Below are 24049 nucleotides of genomic sequence, written 5' to 3' on the forward strand. Positions count from 1 at the left end.
GGGGGTGGGGTTAGGAAAAGAAGCAAAAACAAAACAAAACCCCACAAGGTACGAAAAAGAGAATTTTATCCAAAGTCCTTCATGTTGGCAATTCAGATGTATAGAAGTTCATTATTATTATTTTGGATCATGTCCTTAAAACAGGACTTGTTTCAACAAAACATTGAACTTCTATATATCTGCTTCTGTATATCTGAATTTCCCTGATGGAAGACTGCAGTTTTCCACAAAAATAAATCATTCTCTTTTCCCTACTCCATGCTCTTCACTCCATTCTCCTCCTGTCTTACCACAAACAATTATTTTTATTCTTGAAAATGCAAACTCTAAAACCAACATATAACAGTACGGTCAAAACTGGAAGGGTAACCTTGAGTTTGGACTTGAAAATAGATCTCTGCATCGCCTAACCTGTCGCCTTGCTGGAAACAAACTTATCCAGGCATTTATCTCTCAGTGGGGAGCTGTTAGCATGTGACATTGTTCTATTTCTCTGGCCTTATCTCTTAATCAATTAACCTCTAATGCTCTTCTTTTTAAAGAGCATTTTAAAAATACATCACCTTCTAAATTTATTTAGCTGAGGTCGGCGTTAGCTTTAACATAAGCAAAGTTAGCAATAACATTTTTTCCCTTTCTCTGAAATGCTTAAAAAAAAAATCCACTCGCATCATTGTAAACTGCCAGTTACCAGTTCAGCAGAGGTTATCCTTAGCCTGAGGAGCCTGATATAGCCGTCTCCTGCTCCTGCTAAGTGGCACATGCTCACAGAAGCCATCACTGTCCAGCATTACGTGTGCAGGATAGAGGAGTGCATGGTGGTTAATCTTATAAAATGTATTAAGGTTACTTAGAAACGATTAGCTCTGGAGCAGCTGTGTGTATACTTTCCTCCCTCTTAGGATGTTTCACCAAGTGTTCTGTGTCTTGGAGGAACAGGGGAATTTTAAAGTAACACTCACATTTCTAAACTTGAGCAGAAAAGATGGGTGTATTAGTCCACAGAATTTCCTTGTAAATTCAGTCGGGTGTATTAGGCATTTATAGAACACGGAAAGTAATTGCACACCAGCCCAACAGCCCTGTGTTGTTCCCAAGGTGGCTACATGAGACCACATGTCTGAATAAACATTTCTGTCTCTGGATTTTGGATATTTTTCACTTGATCTCAAATGAGCCAGCAACCTTGAGACCATTCTGCTGTAAATCAGTTACACAATGCACTTTATTAGTCTGAGGATTAATGATTACACGCCTTCAAGGAAGCCCAGATCTTGAATCAGTGTCTGAGGCAGTAATGGGCTGGATGGGGAACCAACAAATTGAAGCTGAATCCAAATAAAGCAGATGTGCCAAGGGAGGATGGTTCCTGGGTTTAGCAGTTAGTGAAATGGCCTGTTCTGAACAGAATTGCACTTTCCTTAAAGGAGGAGAGGTGCACTTTGGTGATGAATATGGTTCCAGTAGTATCCCCCGCAAAGTCCCAACTCAGCAGCCAGCAGCAGCTATGCTTCGCTTTGGCTGATGCACTAACTTTCCTGGCTAGGGGTAGCCTGGCCATAGTTTTCCATACTGTAATGCACTCAACATGAAAGTCGTTTTTAAAGCAGTACAAAACACAGTGGTCCAAGTCTTATGGGAGCAGCAGGGAACTCACATATTTAAAACAGCTGCACTGGTTATCAATTGTCTTCCCATTCCTGCTTAAGGTGCTTATGCTGACATTTAAATTTTTTAAGTCTCTGGGACCAAAATACCTTGTCACATACCAACTGGCCCAATATTTAAGATCAGCCAATGAAGCCCACATGGTGGTCCTGACAAGAGAGGAGACCAGCAATATGGAGACCATTTGGGCATCTCCAAGGCACTGGAACAATCTCCTCGCTGAGTTGCTCCTTGCCTTGCCATTATCCTTTATTTTAGAAGGAAGGTGAACAGGTACCTCTTTTGCCAACGAGGAGGTGAAACCAGTCCACAGTTAGTTTTGTAGTGTGCACCTGTAGTTTTGTTTCTGTTGCTATTTTAGTTCATGTTGTGCTTGTTTTGTATTGATGTTGAAACTACTTATAGATTATATGGTGATTTGTTGTTCATTGCCCTGTGAATTTTTGCTGAAGGGTGGTATAGAAATATAGGACAGAATTCAATGCAGCGCTCAGGGGAAGGTTCCATCAGCACAAAGATCTCCGTTTCTGTCCACGGGAACATTCTCTCCACTCTTTCTTCTGCAAGTCCCCTAAATCGGTTCTAGGGGTTCCCCCACTATTCTGGGGCAGATTTGGGGAATGGGGGGGCATGTGTGAAGGGAGTAGAAGTAGACAGTCCCACTGACCAAGTGGAAATCCTTGCACTGATGGAACTCATTAGTAGAATACCTCCTAAATGTTCTGTCCCCTCTTCCTTCCATCAAGGAACACCAAGCAGTATTGCAGGACTCCCACTGCAGGACTCACCAAACTCAGAGGTGCTTAGCTATTAGTTAGCTAGCTCCAGAAAGGTTATTTCATCATGAGCTTCCAGCCTAGCATTCCGCAATCCGGTGCCCTCTAGCTGACAGTGGATTACAATTTCCATCATTTCTGACTGGTTCTGGCAATGCTGGTTCTGGCTAATGCAAATTGTCATCCAAACCATCTGGAGGGTACCAAATTGGTGAAGGCCGATCATAAATTTGCCAATCCTCCCCCAGCCCCAGTTGCCGTTCTGTCAAGTGTGCATTTGTGGGGGAGCATGTTTTGTCACTACTTAATATGTCAAATGGCCCTTTGAGTCTTAAGCTGAAAAAAAGCAGAGCAAATGTTACCTTTCTAGAGCGTTGGACAGTGAATTACAAATCCTTACAGCAAAAAACTATTTACAAAGAAACAAAATCCACATAATACTTTAAAATATATATAAGGTACACACTCTTAAAATATAGGTAATTTTAATATCTACATTCACATTTGCAAAAATAGCACCTACAAACATATGATAAATGGCATTTACAATATCACAGAACCTCTTTCTTGATAGGATAAATATATATTACAAATTAATACAAAACAGCCATGTCAAAAGACCCACATGAACTGGAATATCTTATCTTGCAGGATAGTGCATTTTTTGTTTCATTTCTCAGCCACCAATTCCTTCCTTCCTTCTTAATGAGAAACCTTCACCACTAGGTTGTATTGCTGCCAAAGGGGTGTGACAGCCAAGTCAGCTGGGTGTCAGTTCCAATTTTTTGCTTGTTCTAAAGGAATCTGCTCAACCTAGTGGTGGAGATTATCCACCTTCAGCAAAAGAAGAAAAAGCATTCAGAAGAACGGATCCCTCCCATTTCTGCAAAAACAACAAAAATGTCTATGTCTCCTGTGTCCTTACTAGGAATGGGTGAATCTTTCAGTGTTGGTTTCTCCCAGTATCTTATTATCACAGTCTTATTATTCCAATCTTAAGTTTCGTTTTCCACATTTCCACATCTGTTTGAAAATCCTTTCTTTAAAAAAAATCCTCATGAATATTCACACACAATTTAAGTGCAAATTTTGTGTGCAATTTTGATGAATATATACATTCTTGCAGTGCATTTTTTGTAACATGCATTTTTGTAAGTTATTTCCACAAATACTGTATGTCTATTTTCATGCACAATTCCCCCTAAAACATGCATTTTTGAACACATTTCTTGGCTGGAGAACTTCACTGCAAAATTCATATAAGTACAAATTTTATAAAATGGTTGTGTTTCTGGTTGTGTATTGTTTCAGAAAGTATGAATTAGGTAGGTTCACTTTTAAATGTGACTTCAAATGAAATCGTTCCCCATCGCTAGTCCTTAAACAAAAGCTGATTCTATAACCTAATATAATACAATATAATGAGGTAACACTTGAGATTAGCTGTGAAATGTGGTGAACCCATATATTCTGATATCACAGTAAATAATGTGTTAAATAAAAACCCCCACACAAATTAGAGGGATATAACCCAACTCTGTATGAAGTGATGGTTGCAGTCAAATACTTCTAGGGTTGCAGTAAGCTTAGGTGCAATACAATAAACTCTTTGGAACTTTTCATGACTACTACTCATATGTCAGATACAGAGCATAGCACACTAAAATCTCCCCGGAGAGCATTTTGAAATTTTCGTAATTAAACTCCTTTCCAGCTGCCTGTTCTTTGAAAAATGTCTCATGTTGACCTAACTAGCACCATTATAGATCTATATACAACAGATTTTGAATGCTTTAGTTACTGTATTCTCTAATCTTCAATTGTTTTGTTGCTTACTGGTTTTGCCATCCATATTTCACTGTGTTTCAAAAGCTGAAGTGCAGAATTCTTTTAAGAGGTTCGTACTAAGGTTCATGATAATGTTCTAAACATTTGTCTGCAAATATCAAGAATGGATTTGGAAACATGGAATATGCTGAATTTAACTAACTTCTTCATTTGGAAAAAGAGTAAAAACTGTACATGCGACCTCACTGATGATGAACCTGTGTGCGACAATGGCATACTACTAAAACCACACACACACACACACACATGCCAATTTGCCTAGAATTTCATGAAGGTTACCATTGAACCCTTCCTTTTGTCCTCTTCTGGAACCTAAGCAGTCAGCAAACCCTTAATCATCGCCAAGTTCTTCTTCTTCTTCTTCTTCTTCTTCTTCTTCTTCTTCTTCTTCTTCTTCTTCATAATACCTTTATTGCCATTGTACAACCTGTGTACAATGAAATTAAATGAGCCCCCCTCCCCCCAACACTCAATCTCTTATCAAACAACACACCACCTCACAAGTCAATTTCACTATGTTATTTTTCGTTCTTCTTTTTGACACCTGCTGCTAAAAACCATGGCTGTACTCCCGTCATGACTTAAGGATACTACTGTAACCTACTCCTTGTTGACATTCCCCACTTGCTGTATCTCTCCCGTATGATTCCTTTACATTGGTGCTCCTTTTTCTGTGATCACATCACTCCTGTGCCTCAGTTTCTACCCTGGCCTCCTTTTTCACTTCAGTCTCATGGTCCTTATTTCAGAGGTCTCCCCCTTCTGCGGCTTGTGGCCATACCTAGCAGAGGTCAGCTTCTCTTATGGCCCCTTGCACTCTCTCTTGTCAAGTGTCCATGCACACAGAAGATCCCCATTGGTCCTCAACATGTCCAGTTAAAAAGAGCACAGATAACAAAAGCTGGGAAAGAGCTGTCACCAGAGAAAATGCACAGCACCAGCCTAGATGGACTATTTGGTCTGACTTGGGCTAAGGCAGCTTCATAAGCTATCTATGCATTCTTCTGCAAGTCCCTCCTGATCTTCTCTTTTTCCAGAACCACCTTCCTTGAACTACCTTACCCCACTTTTTTATTACCACAAGTTCACACACATGTACACTACTCAAAATCTCTTCTCAATCACCCATCCCTTTCTTCTGTCACTTACTGAAGATGGTCAAGTCTTTTGGACAAAGTACCAGGTCCAACCGCGTTTGTTCACAGCGCCTAGGAATCTGCTGAAGCTAGCTAACTGCTTTTTGCTTTCACTCAGGAAAGGCTTGCCTGGCAAATACATGCATGTATGTACAAATAATGAAAGAAAACTTCATATAGAACAAAGATAAAAATCTCTTTACGCAGCAAGCTCTTTCCCATGCTTCATTCCAGCTTCTAACATTTAAAAAGTATTTGCTATCTGATCACCACTTTTAGAATAACAGTAAAAGTAATATACAGTCATGCAGAATAACGTGTTTGGATTCAAAGTGCACTGAGCCAACGAGGTCATTGAGCCAATGATGTCTTCTGTAAGCTGCAGAAAATCCAACTTTTTCTGCAATGCATCCAATTTGTTGAATAAAAATGTTGAACTTGCTTTGATTATTAGCTTGTGCCTATTAATAGGAGGGGGAAAGGCTCATACCCAATTGCTGATTTGCAGCAATATTTTTCCTTTAACAACCAAACCGCTACAAGTTGGTTGCCACGATTACTTCCCAGGAAACAGCAGAATTCTCATGTCTGATTTATTGTAGTTGGTGTGTATGTTAAAACAAAGTGAGCCTAAAACTCTGGAGTAGTTGAAATACAGAAATACCTACCAAATGAATGAATGACGTATTGGCATCACAGCACCGGAGCAATCGCTGGCAGCTTGGGCTATAGCTTATCTGCTGTTCAAACCAGTGTGATCTTATTTTTATCAAATGACAAATTGGTGTTCAGTGCACAGAAATCCAGTACAATTTTACTCTCTGTTTTTGCGCATCATGTGAACATGGCAGAAGGTAGTCCTTTCAGTAATAACTTCAAACAACACCTGTGTTTATCCAAAAAATTAGAGGCTATTATGAACTCATACCATTCTCTACGTCTTTCCATTACTTGGACAACTGACTATTCTTTTGCTTTAGCAAGAACATCCAGAGCAGTGCTTTGACTACCCCCCAGAAAAGTATATTGTTGTTGTTGTTTTTACAAATATATTTGTAAACTTAAGTACAAAAATAATTCGCTTTAAACTTCCCCATTCGGTTTCTGGTGATGGGACGCGAAACACAAGATAGTGTCGACCACTTGTTCACACCGAATTTCTTATGAAATATCACTTGCCTCAAAAATATAATTACCCTAGAAAGTATCTGCTTTAAACTTCACGTTATAGCATTTCCCATAGAAGTGGTTTTGGCTGTCTACTGTAAGGATGCTTTTATTATCCACAAAGTGCTTTATACTGTTCTCTCCGTATGTAAAAAGTGTATGTTTTGTGCATGCATATATATATATATATAGCTGCGACAGCTTGTACCTTTTTAAAAACCGAATATTCACAAATCTCAGTCTTTGGTAACAGTCTTTTCAGCCAATAAACTCAACTGACGGTTGAGACAGCTTGGGTTTTTGCACCATCGCCTTCTGCCCCTTCTGCGCCTGCATCCACTTGGTTCATCTTACCAATATTTTTCAAATTTTCCAGGGTGGATTTGAAAGTGTCTTTCAGGCTCTTCTCCAGCACCCATCCTTCGCTCTCACATTCTGGATCTTCTGGATTGGCAATGCTCTCCAGGGAAGTATGCAACAGCCTCAACCCTATCATCACCGACATCTGGTTGGGAAACAGAATTTAAATGCCTTTATTTAAAGAATGGTGACAGCAGTCACGAAATTAAAAGACGCCTGCTCCTTGGGAGAAAGGCGATGGCAAACCTAGACAGCATCTTAAAAAGCAGAGACATCACCTTGCTAACAAAGGTCCGTATAGTAAAAGCTATGGTTTTCCCAGTAGTGATGTATGGAAGTGAGAGCAGGACCATAAAGAAGGCTAATCGCTGAAGAATAGATTCTTTTGAATTATGGTGCTGGAGGAGACTCTTGAGAGTCCCATGGACTGCAAGAAGATCAAACCTCTCCCTTCTTAAGGAAATCAGCCCTGAGCGCTCACTGGAAGGACAGATCGTGAAGTTGAGGCTCCAATACTTTGGCCACCTCATGAGAAGAGAAGACTCCCTGGAAAAGACCCTGATGTTGGGAAAGATTGAGGGCACAAGGAGAAAGGGACGACAGAGGACGAGATGGTTGGACAGTGTTCTCGAAGCTACAAATATGAGCCTGACCAAACTGCGGGAGGCAGTGGAAGACAGGAGTGCCTGGAGTGCTCTGGTCCATGGGGTCACGAAGAGTCGGACACGACTAAACGACTAAACAACAACATTTAAAGAATGTGTAAATCCCTTCATATCCAAGTATGTCAAAGTGATACGCAAAAGGCCATTCAGACAATGAAACAGTATAAAGTGTGCCTTTCAAAACCTGGAAATCAGAAGAACAGCTGAAATCTGGAAAGTCTTGTCTAAATAAAAAGGTTTCAAATTGGGGTTTAGCTGGTGTAAGTAAAATGGGGGGGGGGTCATTCCAGGACCACAGTGGGGGCAGAGTGGGGCAATGGGAGAAGCATCTTCTGGCGGTTCCCTCACTGCGAGAAGTGAGGTTACAGGGAACCAGGCAGAGGGGGCCTTCTTGGTAGTGGCGCCTGGCCTGTGGAACACCTTCCCATGAGATGTCAAGGAAATAAACAACTATCTGGCTTTTAGAAGACATCTGAAGGCAGCCCTGTTTAGGGAAGCTTTTAATGTTTGATGTTCTGTCGCTTTTTAAAAATTATTATTAATATTCTATTGGGAGCCAACCAGAGTGGCTGGGGAAACCCAGCCAGATGGGCGGGGTATAAATAATAAATTATTATGATTACATATTCCAAACCTCTTTCAACTCAGTCACATAACCTGGCAGCCCAGAAGCAGGGTAAGTCAAACACTATTTAAAAGGATTGTTTCCCCTCTGCAGTAGGCCTTCTCCTGAATGGATTTTGAAATAGGGATAAGCTTATGCAAGTTTAACTTAAGCTGGTGTAAATTCTTCAAGTTTCCTATATTTAGGGTTGCTCTGGACCCGTGACCATCCCAGATGTTGTTGGACTCCAATTCCCATCAGCCCCAGTGAGACCCAACAACATCTGGAGATCCACAGGTTCCCCATCCCTGATCTAAACCCTGGATCCAAAGAACCACAGGATGGACAGAGCAATCCTAAGTAGAGGAAGCTGGCAGAACCTACGCTTGAAAGTTCAATTGGCACCTTCCCCAACCCTGCTTTAGATCCTGGAAAAAGTGTGGCATATCTGGTGCTTGAATTGTTCAACCACATGCAGGGAAGAAACATGTTTTTGCCTTCAATAACTTCCAAGTCCTGCAGCAATAATTTTACTCTAGTAGATGTTTGTGGTTATAAACTTCCTCTAAAATGGCAGAGGAAATCTCAACAGCAATTTTCAGGTACGTTGAAAGCTTTTTGTGGGCAGGGTGGTGGTTAGTCTAGATAGCAGGGCCAGCCCAAGACATGTTGGCACCTGAGGTGGACCCGGAAATGGCACCCCATGCCCCACCAGAAAAGAAGGGTTGAGGGGAGATCTACAGCAAGCAGAAGAGGGGGACAAAGATTGACGTTGGGATCAGCTATCTCTGCGGACCATGCTGCCTGAGGCGGTTGCCCCACCTTGCCTCATAGGTGGGCCAGTCCTGCTAGATGTCACCTGAGGAGTCTCCTACAGCCCTTGCATTGTAAAATCTCAGAAGGCAAGTGGTAGAAGTTCAGTGAAAATGTTATACTTCTGCACTTGCATCAACCAGAACTCTTGACATTTTACAATCAAGTGTCTGGTTATCTGATCAAGGACAGGAGTGGGGGACCTGTAGGCTTTCAGATGTTGTAGCATTATAACTCCTGTCAAGGGATGGTGGGAGTTGGAAGTGGCGCCCGCCCTGTGGAACACCTTCCCATCAGATGTCAAAGAGATAAACAACTACCTGACATTCAGAAGACATTTGAAGTTCAGGGAAGTTTTTAATGTGTGACATTTTAATGTATTTTAATCTTTGTTGGAAGCCGCCCAGAGTGGCTGGGGAAACCCAGCCAGATGGGTGGGGTACAAATAATAAATTATTATTATTATTATTATTATTATTATTATTATTATTATTGGAGTTCCACGTCTAGAATACCCCCACTCCTCTCCCAGACCAACTAGATTGTAAAATATAAGCATTCACATTAAGCTATGCGGCAGATTACTATTATTTATTGACGATTAAAATGTAATGGATGCATGTTAGAGTTACCAGGTGAGGTGGGGCAGTTCTATGGTTGAATCTGACCAATACAAAGCAAAATGCAAACATGAAACATTTAAAATGGCCACTCGCAGACCAGAGTGGCCATTTTAAGAACACAGCCGGATTTGCTTGCAAGCCTGAGAGAAACCAGGTCCCTCTTGCATGTCCTGGCTGGCCTGCTTGTGTCTCCTGCAATTATGTCACCTGGCTGCAAAGCCCTCAACTTTGAATTTCAAAAATAAGAAGTGGAACCTGAGAGAATGATGCCACTGGGTAAGAGGAGTCCTCCTTGTAGTTCTATTTTGACTTCTCGTGTAGTTTTTATGTGTGTCTAGAGTGGGAAAAGAATGAAGAGCACTTTCTTCTTCTTCTTCACCCAATTCCAATGCCTTCTCCTGCTGTGTTATACAGCTGTCAGCCATGAATACAAGCATTTTACAGCGGTGAGGTGAATGGATGAATGAGAAATTAGAAGTGTTCATTTCCCTTTTTATGCTAATAGCACAGCGCGGCGCTGTCAGGGGTGGGGGAGGTTAACCTCATAGCACTCATCCAAACCTAATCCCCTGCTGCAAGATACTTACTATATCCTGCCAAGGACTTAAGTAGGCCAATGTCCTTTCTCCTAGGGCCAACCCTGGCATCAGGCAGAGCTGGAGGGGCGGGGGAATGGCAGACCACTGACGGTTCTTTCTGAGTCCTGAACTGTTCCCCTCTGTCACTGTCAGCATCAATCCTCTGTAAATCCTAGAAGCTCACAGTTCCGGTCAGGGCACTTTGAGGTTTTTTGTTTTTTTAAATGTCACTTAATGTGCACACCTAAAGACCTAGGTATATAGAAACCTCTACCTTATTTTTGGATGCCCCCATTTCTGTTCCAGACTGATAGACAGTCAGTCACCCAAGCTGACCATCAGAGAGGAGGATGGCTGCTTCAGAACAATAGTGTCTGGGCAGTTAAGAGAGTTCTGAGAAGGCTTATTCTGTTAGACCAGGATTTCCCAAACTTGGTTATCCAGCCATTTTTTTTGGACTACAGTTCCCATCATCCATGACTACTGGTCCGGCTACCTAGGGATGATGGGACTTGTAGTCGAAAAACAGCTGGAGACCCAAGTTTGGGAAACCCTGCGTTAATGCGAAACTGATGCTAAAGAAGTAAACTAACCTGAAAAAAATTAACAGAGTGAGGAAATAATGTTGAGTTTGGTTCTGCTTTATGTTAGGCAGGATACGGCCCTTTACCCCAATGTGAGAATATGGTCTCACGGCTTCTACTTACCACTGCCCCTCATCCTGAGACTAGATCTGCAATGTTCCTGGCATCTGAATCTAGCCTGTATGTTAACTCCTCCTGCCATACCACAGTCTTATCACAATGTACCTATTGGGATGCCCTTCTGCCATGGTGAGCTGTGACTTGAGGCCGCCAGTCCACAGTGGAGTGCCTCTGTCATCTTCCACCCTGCCCACTCACATGTAAAAGACTTGATCATGCCTGACCATCCCTATGGCAGGGATGGGGAACCTTTTTGCGACTGAGGACCACATTCCCTTCTGGGCATGCCAGAGTGGGTGGAGCCAGAGGCAAAAATGGGCAAAGCAATGAATGTGGTTTTTTTCCTTTGTACAGCAAACTAGCTATCCTGAATTAAAGCAAGCGTCATTATCTGAGGTCAAAGGCACACTCCATTCAGGAAAAACACTACTGAGGGTTTTAAAAGCAACACCCTTTAGCACCATCTAGCCTGATGAACATCTCTGGATTAACTTGAAAGCTTTTGCACTATTTTCTGACCTTTTCATACAGCCCTAATATGGATTTTGGATATTTTCTTATGGGTTGTTGCAGCTCATTTACTTTCTGCGTTTTTCCATTGACTGCCCTTGAAATGGGTTTAAAGCAGCCTTTGCCAGCCTGGTGCACTCAAGAGATTTTGAACTACAACCTCCATAAGCCCAGGACAACACATCCAAGGTAGGGATGATGTGAGTTGTGGTCCAAAATATCTAGAGGTCATCAGGTTAGTAAAGGCTGGCTTAAAAGGTTCCCTTTTCTTTTCCTGATCTAGCCTGGCCAGGAAACTCTCCTTCCCTTAAACGAGTCCACAAGATCTGTCGTCTTGCCTTCTCTGCCAACAAGGAGGAGCATCCTAGAAGACCACTGCCTGGTTGACACAGCTAAATACAGTGGTACCTCGGGTTAAGAACTTAATTCGTTCTGGAGGTCCGTTCTTAACCTGAAACTGTTCTTAACCTGAAGCACTGCTTTAGCTAATGGGGCCTCCTGCTACCACCACGCCGCTGGAGCATGATTTCTGTTCTCATCCCGAAGCAAAGTTCTTAACCCGAGGTACTATTTCTGGGTTAGCCGAGTCTGTAACCTGAAGCATCTGTAACCTGAAGCGTCTGAAACCCGAGGTACCACTGTATAGAAATTTAAGCTAAGAACATTGTCCTTTTTTATTTACATCATAAACTACTAAGTCAGAAATTGAAGAAAGTTAAAAATGAAGGCAAAGAGTGTGGGCATAGCCAGAATTTATGTTGTTGGGGCAAGGATGGGGGGGCAGAACTGAGCTATCTGGGACGTGATTGGTCAGTTAAGTATTTTTATTTACTTACTTGATAATGGGGGGCAGAAAGGAAAAGAAAAAATAGGATGGGATCATAGCATTAAAGGCCTCTCTCTCCCACTCTCAGGAAGTGTTCCTCCCTACTTGCAGAATATAACAGTAAAGCACTCAGCAAGCCCAAAACCTGAGCTCTTTAGTACTATTGGGAATGTTTTGTGTGAGATCAGGGGAAGATTTCCTTGTCTCCCCTCCCCTGCAGGCCCTGAACAGCATGGAGCTCAGAAGAGTAGGCCCTCCTTTTACAGTGTAATGCGGACCCTCCAAGTGTAGCTATTTTCCAGGGACGTCCCTGATTTAGAGAAGACGTCCCAGTTTCTGATTTGATCCTGGAATGTCCAGCTTTTCCTTAAGGTAAAGGTAAAGAGACCCCTGACCATTAGGTCCAGTTGTGGCCGACTCTGGGGTTGCGGTGCACGTCTCGCTTTATTGGCTGAGGGAGCCGGTGTACAGCTTCCGGGTCATGTGGCCAGCATGACTAAGCCGCTTCTGGCGAACCAGAGCAGCGCACGGAAACGCCGTTTACCTTCCCGACAGAGCGGTACCTATTTATCTACTTGCACTTTAATGTGCTTTCGAACTGCTAGGTTGGCAGGAGCAGGGACTGAGCAACGGGAGCTCACCCTGTCGCAGGGATTCGAACCGCCAACCTTCTGATAGGCAAGCCCTAGGCTCTGTGGTTTAACCCACGGCGTCACCCGCGTCCCTAGCTTTTCCTTAGGATGTCCCTATTTTCATTGGAGAAATGTTGGAGGGTAATGGAGTTATCCGACCCCCCAAGCTGTCTGAAGGCAATCCTGGGAATATTTTATTTTTTTAGGGAAGGTTTTTAAAAAATGTTTAATGTTTTAATATGTTTTCATATATGTTGGAAGCTGCCTGAAGGGGCTGGGGCAACCCCATAAGATGTGGGGGGTATAAATAGTAAAATTATCATTATGGAATGGGACGTCCCTATTTTCATCAAAGAAATGTTGGAGGGTTTGTGTACCACGCCATTTTGTTGTGGGTCCCCTCACTTGGTACCATCACCCGTTCTTGCTCTTCTGTGTGGAGGGCTGGCCTTTCACTGTGGTTCTATGCAAGACACCGAAACTACTATGCCGATGTATTACCTCAAAGAGCCAGACAAAGAGGACAATGACTCCCATGGAGCTCATCATGCTGCTGTAGTATTTAAGCAGAGCCTCCCTGCAGCCGCGGTTCCATAGATTGAGCTCTTCGGTTTGAAAGTCATAGCTGTAGTGAGCTGAGTTGTTAGACACCTGGTACTGGATACAAGGTCGTGGCGAACTCGGGTTGCAGCAGCTGAAGGGGACGCCATCCACCAAGTATCTGCCGTCCACGTTGCTTTTAATGCGACTGTAAACAGGCAAAGCACAGCAAGTTACAAATATAAAAGCATCTGGATCCAAATGCATCCCTGCTGCTATTAAGTGCACCGTTTCTGGGCCACAGAGTGCCACATCCGAACTCAGGGTGTGCCTCCTGCATGCAACTTTCCCCCCAGAGTCCACATCATGTTGTTGGTATTGAAATGCCAGCTCATATTCCCCCCCCCCCCTTTGAAATCTAGATTTACTCTTTGTGGGCAAAATCTGCTAAGTTAAACTCTTGTTTCCAAAAGCCCAGATGGGCTCTTTGAGCAACCTGTGCACCTGCTGGAAGCATCCTTAGACAGGCGTAGACCATTGCAATCATTGGGTCAAGTTGGGCATTCTTAACTAATAATGCTCGTTGATTTCTATATGTTCGAACCTGGACCCAACCCTGCATGATCATCCTGCTTTCCCTTCCAAAATAATATCCACACCCGATAGTTCTTTGTTACCTGAAATCAGTAGTGATACCTGGAGTAGGATGAAACTGCAATGTTGGCCTCCAACACTGGTGTCACTGCTGCTTAATTGGATGGGACTGGGGTGGAGTGGGCTGTGTAGCTGCACCACTAGTGGGACGTGGCTGGCGCAACCACACACCCCTGATCTCTTTGCCGTCCTGCCCCAACCTCGCTCAGGTAAGCAGCAATGATGCTGGGTGAGGGGGTAAGTGGTCCCACCATATGTCCTGCTCAGAACCTTACTCTGTTCCTTCAGATGATCAGTCGAGAACAGCCCATTGTTTCCCACCCACTCACCAATTAGGGGAAAATGCCACTCAAATTCCACAATGCTTAATCAGCTAGTTTGATAATTTAATAATTGGCCAGAAGAATACTCCAATTTACTATCGTCTGCATAAGCACTCGTATTACGTGTCTGTGTAATATCTCAGAAGAGGACGTCTCCCTTTTCTCATACATGGGAGGGAAAGCCGCTTCCTACGTCACATGCATGCATCATGGGAAGCAGGGATGGGAAACTCGTGGTCCTCCAGATGTTGTGGGACTACAACACCCATCATGCATGAACCCTGAGCATGCTGTCTGGGCCACACTTCCCTCAAACCTGATCTAAAACCAAAGGACATCCAGAACTATCGTTTTTACTCCTGTACAAATTTAACTGATGGCTTGAAGAAAACCTGATGGTTGGATCCTGAGAAGTGCTGGCAGAAGGGGGTCTACAGAAGATGACGTCCCCACCATTTTTTTGCCACAGCAGCCTCCTGAGCTCCCTGGAAATTCCCCGATGGTCGAGGAACTTCCCAGAATTATAGTGCGGCAGTGGAGAGAGGGAATTGCTGAAGATCCGGCAGAGGCACCATCCATGAGAGGGGAGAGAAATTGAGCCTGTGATACCAACCTCAATTACCTGGGAGCACACCTGACTGAATTCATTAGGAGTTGAATATTCTGAATAGATATGATTAGATTTCTGCTGTAAGTGATTCAAAGAGAGAGAGAGAGAGATTGTGTGTGTGCATGCCTTTGTCTGCTAAAGGTGATAAGTCCTTGATAAGCTCAGTGACTCTATGAGGAGTTCAGGGTATGCATCATATTTCAGAGGGGTGGAGCTGAATGAAAGTAAATGACAAAAATATTGTCAGTGAATGTGTCCAGTGAATGTGGATAAAACATGCAACAAACCCTCATGCAACAAACCCGGGACATGATTAATCAAATATCTTTATATTCTTAACAGTGCCCAAACTTTAGTAGATCCTTGTCAGATCCTTACCAGTAAATCCTGATGAACTCTGATGAAACTTAATTGTTTTATTCGCAAGAAGAAAAGGTACCTTCACCTTATTTTTGGTGCTCCTTGTGCTCTTCGGCGTGCACCGGGGATTGACCAACCTGGCAAGACCTCCTTCCTTCCTTATTTATTTTAAAGTAATTATCTAGCCCTCCTGGAAATAAAACTATGACGCAAAATGTGCAGGCGCCTTTCTAAGCAATTGATGTGAAATGAGATGGCCTGGCTGCTCCTGTCTGTCAGTGTTTTTAGCCTACGAGTGACGTCAGAACAGTAATTGATAAGTTAGTTATTTGGACACCAAGCTATAGGACTGCATGCAGTCTTAAAGAGCTGCTGTTCCTCCCTCCTCTTTTCCTGATTTTGTTTTGGTTTTCCAGACCCACGTGCTGCTCTGTTTGTTTTGCTGCCTGCCAGTCACATGAAGCAGCTGGCAGCCAGGTACAACAGAGGCTTTTTAGAAACGTGTGTGTTGGCGTAAGAGTAGGAGCATGAAAAACGCCTGCCACTTGCTTTCTTTGGCCTGCCGGCCACATAGAACAGAAAGCAGGCAGCTGCTTGAGAAATGTTATTAAAATGTGGGTGTGATGGAAGAAACGCAGGAATCCTCCAATTGCTGCTTTGTTTGTTTTACTGCTTGCTGGCACATGGAACAGGCTGCTAATTGAGAGGAGGCTCAGCTGAACATTGTGATGGTCAGGGTATGACAACCCTTTTCTTGTTTGTGCTGCATACTCCACAGCAGGGATTGTTTCATTTTCTTTTTTTTTTGCGGGGGGGGGGGGGAGATCCCAGTACAGATACATCACAATGAAGATCACCTTTCCCCTGGTTGTTCCCAAGTTGTTGTTTTGAGAGGAAAGCAAAGGCAAAAATACTGGGTGGCATTTAGATGCACTGAAAGCAATTAACAGAACCAAGCTAGGTCCATTAACTTCAATGGGTCTATTCTGAGTAAGACTTAGTTGACTACCACCCACTATTATCACCTTCTCCTCATATACCCTTACTTTTGAGAAGCTTGCAGATGACGTCAAGTCTCAACCATTACACTAGTCTACACCACTAGTTCAACTACTGTTCTGGTGGGTTTTTACTTTATTATCTTTGTATTTTCCTTATATTTCTATTCTTTCCTATTTCATGAAGATAAGGGGGGGATACTTGTCAGTCAGCATTAAGTGTCTCTTTATTTGTGATTATGGCTCAAGTTTTAATGGCTCAAGAAGCAGTGTAATCGTAAGCTATTCACGGCTGGCCCTACCGTTAGGCAGAGTGAGGCAACCACCTCTGGCAGCAGTTCTGGGGTATTGTGAAAGGGCAGCAAATAGCTAGTTATTAAATTTATTATTATATTTTTACTCCCAGAAAAAAGGTCCCATTAGGATTTTCTCCATCAGATGCCGCCAAAATACCTGAGCCAGGCTTGGTACTTTGCAAATTGACCAGGTAATGATGGGTGGTCACCACTGACATTTCCACCAAGGCAGCCTTGGGCCAGCCCTTAATCTATTGCCAAGGGTCCCAAACATTCAAGCGTAAGAATGTGCATTGGGGAATAGGGAGGAAATGGAGGAGTTCTTGGACTTTATATATTGTACTCATGCTCTCATCTTTCCTGAATGGTACTGTGAGATGTTGAACCGATGGATTCCCATTGTGATTGGTACAGAGCAATATAACACAAAGGTATAGTGAAAGCCAGGTGCAGATTCAAATTTGGGAAGCACACTTTGTACAATCTTAAAGCCCCTAACTAAAGAGGAAACCCTACTGAACATAGTGGGATCTGTTTCAAGCCAAAATGGACTTAGAATTACATTATCCTACTTATGTCCCTATTTACCAGGGCAATGTCTCTGGTTAATCACTGTCCTGTTTTGTCCCATTTCTGCACTTTTATCCGACCTGTTTAAAACTGTTAGTGCAACTTGCTGTGAGTATGGACAACATGAAGACCCCTACTCCCTTGGTTCTTTATAAACCCAATTTGCACACTTCAAATAGACAACTAAAGGACTGCTCCCCCTTAAGTAGAACACACGACCACCCTAGTTTTCATCTGTGAATTTTGGGAGATATTGAGACATGGCCTCATTTCATCTGAAATAGCCCTGAATCCATTTACAGCCCCTGACATATTGCACACTTAACAGCCTAGTTGTGACCTCCACTCTCATCCTCACAAACAAAACACCCATGGTTTTCTAGGCAGCTGATACGGTTTTAAAGGGCTCACTTCCAAACTTAAATGTGGAACTTCATTTTATTCATTTATTCTACAATTGTCAGACTATTTCTTAAGGGTCTAAATGGAGCCTTCCGTGAACTCCCATGAGGGTGGTGAGGAGCTTCTATGTCACCTAACTTCACCATTAGGATTGAGGGCCAAAGCTGTGTCTAAGGAGGCCCAGCATTCAATATTTCTCAGCACACCCACGTTTTTAAGCACAGCATAATCTTGTTTTTCCCCTCCTGCCCTGCCTTTCTGCTATGGATGGATTAAGAGCAAGCTCACAAATCTTCAGCTAATGCTGGCAAGGGTGAACATCTCATTAGGTTCTCTCAAGTAGTTATTTATATCAAAGGGTATTTCAACTTAAACTGTCCCCACACTTTTTCAACAAGTATCACTTTTGACATAGCATGCATCAAAGTTCAGAAAATGCTAATAACAGTATTATATAGCTAGTGGCTTAAAGATAATAAAATTCTGGCCATAACCATCACAGCCAAAGAAACAAATTTAAGAAACTCCAGGACAGCTTGCCAAAAACCAAGCAAAACAATCTCAGTGTGCTATCTGAGTATAATATTTTACATTTTTATATATTTGTCATCATTTAAGATAAACAGTTACAATTATTTAAATATACAATTACTTAAATGTAATTGCTTAGCCATTAGCATATAACTAATACGAACATATCCAATACAGTGGTACCTCGGGTTAAGAACTTAATTTGTTCCGGAGGTCCGTTCTTAACCTGAAACTGTTCTTAACCTGAAGCACCACTTTAGCTAATGGGGCCTCCCGTTGCTGCCGCGCCGCCGGAGCACGATTTCTGTTCTCATCCTGAAGCAAAGTTCTTAACCTGAAGCACTATTTCTGGGTTAGCGGAGTCTGTAACCTGAAGCGTATGTAACCTGAAGCGTATGTAACCCGAGGTACCACGGTACTGTATATGTAACTTCACCATCCATCTACCACTTTCACTTGTATTTAGGGACCAATTCAAAGAAAATTCGCCATGCTTAAATTCCACCGAAAGTAATGGGATTAATTTAATTGCAATGGGCTTGTCCCATTGATTTCAGTGTGATTTAAGCCACACTTACCAAGGATCAGGCCCCTCTGAAGCCAATGGGACTTACTTCCAAGTAGACATAGATCAAACTGTATTGTAACACATTAACTTTGCCTGGATTGGTACCTTAATGCCTAACATATTCCTCTTTTCATCGAAGGAATTCATGTGTGTTTACTGATTGTTTTGGGAAATACCTAACTGAGTTGGAAATGAATTCCTTCCTTACTGTCATCATACTATTTAATGGTGTTCCTGAGCAACACATTACAGCATCCCAGAAAAATGCTTGTTTAATGAAAAGCTAACAAGAATTGCGGTAGCCATAAAATTCGTATAAATTCTGTTTTAATTTGTGGTTGATTTGTTAAAATTTGGAAAATCAATAAAAGTGATTTGGAAAAAAGAGAAAGTATTGTGGCAGCCATGGTTTACAAAGTCTCATCAGGCGCAATGCACAAGGAGTTTCTTCTCTAGGACTTCCATTGAAATGAATGGAGCTTGTGTGCCTAGTGAGCTATGCCCAACAATGTTCGAAAAGAAACAGATTAATATTTGGTTATTAAATGGAAACTAAAGTTTGATATAGGCACATAAAAGTTCACAGAAGAAAAGGGCTGTTAACTCTGGTCACTGCAGGTGAAAAAGAACCCAGCCCATTCTTTTTAATGGGGCATTTCTGGGAAGCACCACTGCGAATGATGCCTTTTCACAGTTTGCAACAAAAGAGGCTTCTCGTGTGATGAGCTGCACTCCTGTGCCACAGGCTGGGAAGCTTAGGAGCTAGAAGAGCTTTATGAAATCCTGAAATTTTCAGCAATTCACTGATTAGCCTTTGACAACTCTTTTAATCTCTGCAGTTGTCAGAGACCGTGCTAACTGATAACCTGGTGTGTGTGTGTGTGTGTGTGTGTGTGTCTTTTTTCCTGCTGATTGTGGTGTATAACAGTGGGGGGGAATTGCTGCTATATCCATATATTCTGGCAGGTTGAGAGGAGTTCCCTACCAGCACAGACTTTGCTCGTGTGCTCAAGACATCGATTCCATAAAACATATTTTGCTGCACTGTGTGGAATATGAGCAAGCCAGGGCTGAACTGATATTACCCTTGCTGGTACCTTTCCCGGGAAAATCAGAGGCTCACTATGTCAGGTTCCTATTGGAAGACCGGACAAACGCTAGAACATTAGCAGTGGTGAAGTTTTTATCGGTGGTTGCAAGAACCAATGATCCCTATCTTTAAGTCAAACAAAATGCTTGTTTAACCTGGAGGTAGGCTGTCTGAATTGTGCATTGCTTTCTAACGATTTGTTGGGACTCTGGACCGTAATAAAGATTGATTGATATATTCACATTCTGTCCCTGCATGAAAGTGGTGTGGGACGGTGACTACAACTCTCATGTTTTCCTTTAGTGCCAAACTATAACTTGAGTAAGCTTTTCTCAAAAAGGAGTGAGGTGGGGGGGGGGGGAAAGCAAACATGTGGTGCCCTGATCCACATTAAGAAGTGCAGTGAGTGGGAGGAGGAATTTAATGCCAGGAAATCCCACCAGTCTATTTACCTCCAAAGGTGCTTCATGCGCCACACTTATTTTGTGACATTCAGAAGCGTTGAAAATACTTGCCGCTATGTTGTTGGGTTTCTTTTGCAAAATTACCTTGGCTATAATTTTACTCGGTGTGTGTTTTCCCACCGGTAAATTACCCAGACCTCTTCATAGCACCTACAGTGATTATGCGGTACTTGAAAAACATCGCTAGCAAAACGTACTATCCGAAGCAAGACCCACGAAGCATCTCAATGTCCAGGCATGCTGTAAGGGAGCAACAAGAAGGACTGCGAGATCTGCAAAACGGTCAAAGACAATCTGCCCAGCTGATTTTATAAAATCAGCTGGGACAGGGGCTGCATCTCTCTGAAGGCATGCCCGTTTTGCACAGCCCTACGATTCCATCTGTTCAATAAGCCAAGAAAGCCAATAATAGCCACAGAGCGACTTAACAGAGGTCAAGACAAACGTTAGGGCTCAGTGCAAGCAGGAAGCTCTCTTGCACAGCCCCTGCTGAAATGAACAAGAGCCACGTTAATCGCTTCGTTTCAGTGGGGCTTGTGCTGGAGAACCTTCTTACTCCCTCTCCCGTTTAAGGGCAAAACTGGCACAATTACTTGATTACAGCACCAGGTCTGAAAGATACGAATGAACCTGGGAGATTTAATCAGCCAGCAAAGCAATATATTTGGCATCTTGAAATGCCAGTCTCCTTCCTTTGAGGGATAAAACACCCTAATTCCATGTGGTTTTTTTAACTGAGCCTCTAGCCATTCACAATAAAGCTTTAAAAACAAACTAAAAACTAAATGACCTAGAAAACATTGGGAAAACACACATTACACTGGGATGTTGAAGAAGGCTTTTTGTATCGGAACATAGGAAACTGCCTTATATTGAGTCAGATCTTTCATCCATCTAGCTCCATATAGTCTAAACTAACTGGCAGCTTTCTAGGGTTTTAGGCTAGCTGTACCTGGGGGTGCCAGGTACGGAACCTGGGACCTTCTGCATGCAGAGCGGCTGCCCTGCCACTGAGCTACAGCCCTTGCAAAGGAAGAAACACAAAAGACAAGAGGCGCCAAACGGATTCAGATGAGAATGACTTGAGATTCCGATAGTAGGACTTGGAACGCAAACACGGGTTAAAGCATAAGTTACACTTAACTACTTACTCTTTCACTTCCTTAGAGCCAAAATCCAAGTATCGGTTGCTGATCCACTGAATCTCAAACCAGTCTCTAAAACCATTGTTTCCACAACATTTGAACTCAATCTGGAGCATGTCGATGGTCTTCTTCATGAAGCACCTTCCTGGAGTATCTGTATCTCGATAGAACTTCATGCCATTTTTTAGACCATGTTCTAATGTACTATCCAGAGAACCCCTCAGCAGAAAGCAAATGAGAACCACGAAGAGAATGAAGAGGTTAAAGAGCACACACAACACTAGGTACACTTTCAAGATAGGCTTCCACTTTGCAAATTTAGCAGGATCCAGAGAATCATAACAGATCTTGCCTGCAAGACCATTGAACACAGAGGCTAGAAGACCCACCAAGATCAAGGAATTCGGCACAAAGTGGCTTTCAGAGTTGTCCATCACTTCACTTCGTTTCCTGAGCTCAATTTTCAGGAACAATCCCATAGAGAAAACAACGATCCCAGCAAACAAGGAGAACCAGTTCATGAGCCATAGTCCTTGTGCTAGTTTTACTCTTTTCTTCTGGTTGAACTTGACTTTCATCACAGCCATCTCTGCAGTGTTAGGCTCACCAAGACTTCACAAAAATTAATCCTGTTTTGGGAAAGAGGACAACTTCAGGAAGATCTGCCACCATTCAGGCCTTGAAGATTCCAAATGGCGTAGCTCTAACTAAGCCATGGTTTGGCCCCTCCATCTTGCCGAGCCTGAAGGAGGAGAAATGTGGGTAGGTTTTCCAAGGGGCAAGAATCAACAAATTTCACAATGAATAAAAAAAGGATTATTGGCAAATAGCACATGCAACTATTTCTAGTGGTCCCTTCCATGCAAAGGAGAAACAGCTTCAAGGTTTCAAATGATTAAAGCTGGATCTACAATGCGTCATTCTAATACTAATCAGCGTGATCCAATTTAGAGAAATCTCTGCCAGCAGATGAGCAATGGAAATAATCCCTCATTTTACTAGTTAGTGGATTTGTGCTTTCACATGATATGTTACAGCACACTGCAGTTGAAAACCAGGTTATTTCAAGGATGTCCCATTCCTAGGCTCTTTTTGGGAGAAAAGCCGACACTCTCTGAATTCAAAACTGGATCAGAGACATTGCTATTTTTTTAGATTACGCCAAGCCAGTAAGACCATGTTGCTGCTTATCCTGTCCTGCCACTCACCTTTAATGACATCCCTCTGGTTTACGTGGGGTTTTTTTTGGTGGAATTAAGGTCACCTTTTAAGAGAACTGAAATTTATGTTTTAGGAAGCGTGGATGACAAGTTATACCCATCCTCTAACCTTTCACAGCTGGAAGTGTTCAAAAGCATGGGAGAAACTGTTTCGATCCTCACCAAAAACAATTCCCAAAGATATTGTGAGCAGCTTATAGGCTAATCGGGCTGGGCCAACAGTGGAGTAGAACTTGAGGCTTTAAGAGAGAAAACCTTTTGTGCAGTGTGACACCAGGGATGTAGTTGCCCCACAGATTAAGCAGGGAATCTCTGCTCCAACGTCACTGCTTAAGGAAGAAGACTGTCTTTTATGGACCTTGAGAATCTCAACAGGGTGTTCCGGTGGTGGAAATAGAACTCAGAATACAGTATGGCAGTAGCTGTAAAGACTCTCATTTGTGGATGAGTATGATTATGAACTGTGCACCAGCTATAGGTAATTTCTTACTAGCGTACATGCCAATACAAGGGAAGTCCTTATTTTCTTTATTTTCAGTGCAAGAATTTGTAAGTCATGTTGACTCTCTCATCTTTGTTCTTGCATTCACCCTAGTAGATAAGAATTACTTAACAGAAAGACGTATGTGGGCTCCCAGTAGACCCTAACCCATGCTTTTGGAAATCTTTGCAATCCACCTAACATACGCAAAATGAAAATGAAAATGTAACTTTTTAAACAGCAGGAGAAAACATCAAATTCTGTACAGCAAAATATTGCAAGATCCTTCTGACTGATCGCAGATCTTCATGGAAAGCAGGAGAAAACAGAAGTGGTGTAACATGCCTCTGTATAATCTAGTAGCAAATAATAACATTACAAGAAACATGACATCAGTAAGATTTATGTGATCAACTAATGCTAAAAAATGTTGGCTACAAACTTTTAAGTTCTCTTAGTACAGATATTCAATAAAAAATATGTTTCTAAATTACAGTATTTTCCCAGTTACTGTCACGTCTTCAGATTTTCAATTCCAAAATGGAATTAGTGAGTTGGAACACCCATTTGTACATTGTGTTCTAAGCACACACAGAGAAAGGGAATAGCTGGAGGGAGGTGGTCCCAGCAGGAAAGACAGGGTAGAAAGGTTCTCCCAGGGTGGGAGACTGGAAGAAGTAGACTCCCAGGTGGGAGCTAGGAGGGTCTGCCTTTCTTTGTGTGGATAAATGATATGATATATATGATATAAATGTGATAAAGGGGCCTTATAGTTATTTTTCCCCTCCTCTCTCTCTCTGTGTCTCTCCCCCCCCCCCTTTCATTTCTCTTCTCATTTCTTGGTTTCTTACCATTTTGTAATTTAGTTTTATGTTGAAAACTTTCAG

The 24049-nt window shown here is 42.5% G+C and overlaps 1 protein-coding gene across 1 annotated transcript; it reads right to left on the bottom strand.

The window, feature by feature from the left end:
• Nucleotides 1-4758: 4758 nt before the first annotated feature.
• PRPH2 (peripherin 2) lies at nt 4759-22679 on the bottom strand. Its single transcript, XM_081000608.1, has 3 exons — nt 21468-22679; nt 13412-13658; nt 4759-7100 (listed from the first exon to the last, which is right to left on the bottom strand). The coding sequence occupies exons 1-3, from the start codon at nt 22046-22048 to the stop codon at nt 6867-6869; spliced, it is 1062 nt and encodes a 353-aa protein (XP_080856734.1). The 5' UTR covers nt 22049-22679; the 3' UTR covers nt 4759-6866.
• Nucleotides 22680-24049: the final 1370 nt, after the last annotated feature.

The sequence above is a fragment of the Podarcis pityusensis genome, assembly GCF_964106645.2.
Source record: "Podarcis pityusensis genome assembly, chromosome: 3".
Lineage (NCBI taxonomy): Eukaryota > Metazoa > Chordata > Lepidosauria > Squamata > Lacertidae > Podarcis > Podarcis pityusensis.

Excerpts from the sequence above, each read along its gene's own strand:
- PRPH2 (XM_081000608.1), bottom strand. The coding sequence starts at position 22,048 with ATGGCTGTGATGAAAGTCAAGTTCAACCAGAAGAAAAGAGTAAAACTA. Across the intron at positions 13,659-21,467 it reads GGCTCTAAGGAAGTGAAAGA|TCGCATTAAAAGCAACGTGG; the intron begins GTAAGTAGTTAA and ends GCCTGTTTACAG. Across the intron at positions 7,101-13,411 it reads TCTTTGTCTGGCTCTTTGAG|ATGTCGGTGATGATAGGGTT; the intron begins GTAATACATCGG and ends TTTCCCAACCAG.